This window comes from Agrilus planipennis, unplaced genomic scaffold, assembly GCF_000699045.2.
Source record: "Agrilus planipennis isolate EAB-ADULT unplaced genomic scaffold, Apla_2.0 scaffold2075, whole genome shotgun sequence".
Lineage (NCBI taxonomy): Eukaryota > Metazoa > Arthropoda > Insecta > Coleoptera > Buprestidae > Agrilus > Agrilus planipennis.
In genome coordinates, this window is record NW_020440726.1 from 1 (window position 1) to 3985 (window position 3985).

At 30.7% G+C, this 3985-nt stretch overlaps 1 protein-coding gene across 2 annotated transcripts; it reads left to right on the plus strand.

The window, feature by feature from the left end:
• The first annotated feature begins 1630 nt into the window (after positions 1–1630).
• On the plus strand, positions 1631–3840 carry LOC112906126 (intersectin-1-like). 2 transcript variants are annotated; one of them, XM_025979798.1, is made up of 5 exons: positions 1631–1779; positions 1836–2041; positions 2091–2225; positions 2278–2497; positions 3734–3840. In XM_025979798.1, the coding sequence occupies exons 1-5, from the start codon at positions 1680–1682 to the stop codon at positions 3826–3828; spliced, it is 756 nt and encodes a 251-aa protein (XP_025835583.1). In that variant the 5' UTR covers positions 1631–1679; the 3' UTR covers positions 3829–3840. The 2 variants fall into 2 exon arrangements, with proteins under 2 accessions (XP_025835583.1, XP_025835582.1); XM_025979797.1 differs by having other exon boundaries at positions 3694–3838.
• Positions 3841–3985: the final 145 nt, after the last annotated feature.

Genomic DNA, 3985 nt, shown 5'->3' on the forward strand with positions numbered 1-3985 from the left:
TTGTAAAGTTATTTTTCTTAGGTCAACAGCATTTTTTAAACATTTTACAAATGACATTGAACATATTCAAGTTTGCCTCCCAAACTTTCTCCTACTTTCCACTATCTTTTCTTTTCTGTCCTCAAAGCCCGCCCCTAAAAATAGGAGAAAATTTTAAATTTTAGAACTAGTTTCGCGTTGATAATGCCCACGTTTGAAGTGGGCGAAACACGTGTGCGCTCAATAAAATTGTGTTAGTGGTAATTGAGATGAGTTTCTTGTTTCATTTATTTATTAATTTACCACAGTCTTCCTGTTTCAATCGTATATTACCTATAAGTAACTGTTGAAAAAATAAACCACATCTAACCCCTAATTAATGATTTTTATTTAAGTACTCCAATTATAACAATTTTCTGTATCTTAATTTTAAAAGCAAGAACAAACTGCTGCAATTAAGCTGATATTTTATTATTTTTGCTATTAATAACTTTTTAAGCAAATGATCCTCAAGAAAAAGTAAGAAGAGATGCAATTAACGAATTGATACAAACCGAAAAAGCATACATTAATGATATGGCAACTGTACATGAAGTTTTCGAATTGCCATTGAAACAAAGTAAAATAATTACAAACGAAGAAGTTAATATTATATTTGTAAACTGGCAAGACATTCTCGAATGCAACAGAAACTTTCTGAAAGAATTATTAGAACGATGGGAGTCAGATAGTAATATTATCGGGGATATTATATGTACACATGTAAGTTTTTATTATTACTTTTGATAACAATTGATGATATATTTTTTTTGTAATATATATGTTTTATTGAATATATATATATATATAAACCTTAGGCATGAAGTAAGAAAACGATTGGATGATGATGGAACTTATCAACTAATAAGTAAATAAATAAAAACATTCTTAAATTATTAAAACTTTCTTTAGTGCACTGATTGTGAAACATGATGTAAATGAAATCTAAGGATGTAAATTCACTTAAGGGATAACACAAATTGGATAGGACAGTTTCGCCAATTTATGTACTACTAGAGTAGCACAATAGGTACCCTTTATAATGGTTCTGCCTGGACAATATTGTTGAGCCAGTAAATAAACTATTTATCTATCTTTTTTTAAGTGTTTTAAGAATTTACAACCTTAAATTTCCTTATTGACATCACACTATAATCGTTCCTATGCCGAGAAGATTAAATAAATTAATAATAAATAATATGGAACTTATATGTACCTATGACGTAAGCTACTAAAAATACCCCTGATGTCGTAGCTCCGACTATGGCTCTAGACAATGTAAATGTCCAAAATTCAGGAGCAATACCGCAAATAATTCCAAACAAAAGTTGTACTACCAAAGACATGAAGAATATTATTTTACGACCAAATCTAAAATTTATCACAAAAATTAGAATTTCATCTCAAATGAACTTTTGGTACCAAATATATGATAAAACATGTACGAACTTGTCTGAAAGATATCCAAATATAATAGATCCTAGACCCACGCCCACCATAAAAATGGCATCCCCAATTGCAGAAAATGATGCTTTATCACAAACCAAATTCCACTACAACAAATATAAAGCAAAATTTATTTGGGAAATATAGTTTTATAAGAGANAGCATCATTTAGAGATGTAGTAAAAAGGTGCCAAAGTCATAGATCAACCAAAGGGATGCCTCTTAGTTCATTTTTAATCAAGCCAATGCAGAGGATCACGAGATACCCCTTATTAATTAGTAAAATTATAGAAAATACTCATGAAACTCATCCAGGTATTATTTCATCTTTACATATTTAAAAATGAGTAATTTTTGTTTCTTGTATGTAGATTATAAATATTTAATCGAAGCACAAAGAGTAGCTGACGTGTTTCTGAAAAGACTTAACGAAAATGTAAGACTAAGGGAGAATGAAGAACGATTGGAATGGTTGCAAAATAATGTTCAATTGGGTAACGATTTGAAAATAGTATTTAATAGTATAACAAATAAATTGGGTCCAAGAAAATTAATTCATCATGGAGTATTAACGAAGGTAAAAGCAATTGAAAGTAATACGATAACCTACATTTACATATTTTTAGGTGAAAAGTGGAAAAGAACTGGTGGGAATTTTATTTAATGACTTTTTTATGTTGATTCAACCAAGCAAGGCAATTGGTTCAAGTCAGTTCAATTTTAGCAAAAGTGGGAACATAGTATACAAAATATACAGACAAGTAAGACATTTTACAGTTTTCAAATTAAAATTTTTTTACACATTTCTTTTAGCCAATATTAATACAAGATTTAAAAGTAGTAAAGTGTAACACCGATTCTTTAGAAAACGGTACAGATTCGAATAGAGCTTTAAGAATTCATTATGACAATCAGATCATATCATTACTTGCTACGAGTGTGAACGAATGTAATTTGTGGGTAAAAAAGATCGAAAGTACAAAAGAAGTTTATGACAAAGTGGTGTCATTATCAAGAAGTCGACCTAAATCAAGTAAGTAAAGTACGATTTCGAAATAGACATTAAGCAGATACCATTTCTTAATAGTGCTTTTTTACACATATAATCTATACGTAAATGTGCATTTAATTACATAACAGCCACATTTTTGTTGTCTGCTTTTTGTGTTTTCATTGGTTAAGGTATATTCAATAAAAACAAACTCGACTAATAAATATTCATAATGAAATTTTCTTGTAATCTTATATCATCTCCATTAAATCAATGAAATCTGAGTCACGATTAAGTGTAGTAGTTTAAGGTAGACAGTTACTTCCGATAATGCTTCTTTAAATAAATAAAATAGGAGATTCACCCCATTTACCACTAACACAATTTTACTGAGCGGACGTCAAACGTGGCCATTATCAACGCGAGACTGGTTCTAAAATTTAAATTTTTCTGATATTTATAGGGGGTGGGGGTTGAGGACCGAAAAAAAAAGATAGTGAAAAGTAGAAAAAGGGTTGGGAGGGAAACTTAAATACGTTCAACGCCATTTGTAAAATGTTTAAAACGCTGTTGGCCTAAGAAAAATAACTTTACAAATGCATGTTTCGACAAACAAATAAGGAAATGGATTTAAAGAAAATGTGTTTGTTGAGTATCCGTTAATACATCTAGAAGGCCTTTATGAGCCAATATTATGTAATTAACGCATGCTTTATGATGACATGCTTAATCCGGGGGAAAAATTTCCTTTAAATCCATTTTCTTGTTTGTCGAAGCATACATTTGTAAAGTTATTTTTCTTAGGTCAACAGCATTTTTTAAACATTTTACAAATGACATTGAACATATTCAAGTTTGCCTCCCAAACTTTCTCCTACTTTCCACTATCTTTTCTTTTCTGTCCTCAAATCCCGCCCCTAAAAATAGGAGAAAATTTTAAATTTTAGAACTAGTTTCGCGTTGATAATGCCCACGTTTGAAGTGGGCGAAACACGTGTGCGCTCAATAAAATTGTGTTAGTGGTAATTGAGATGAGTTTCTTGTTTCATTTATTTATTAATTTACCACAGTCTTCCTGTTTTTATGTTGGTGCTTCTTTAAGACTGAAACTGTAAACAAAATTAATTTCATTATAGCAGCAAATGCGCATAGTGTCATCGTTGCTTTTACATTTTGTTTTCTATGTCATTTTTTTTTATAAAATTTTGAATGTAATTTTATTTGTTTTTTTTTTGTGGGGATGTCCTTTTTTCTGATCTTACATTTGCTTGTGTGCAGAGCCCCAAACAGGGGCGACCTGTGGACGTCTACTTGTGCTCGTTCAAAAGGGGACTCGCTTCATTAGTTCGGGTAAGATTTATTTTTGTAGATGAACTGCATGCTAGTTTTAGTTCACAGTTTGGCCCGTGCATGGTTGACCGTTACGATTGTGCAAGGCTCCGAAATACGATCCACCAAAATTGGTAAACTTTTCAAGCGAAAAGGTATTTTATTTTGTCACACATATATTTTTACATTCAAAGTATATTT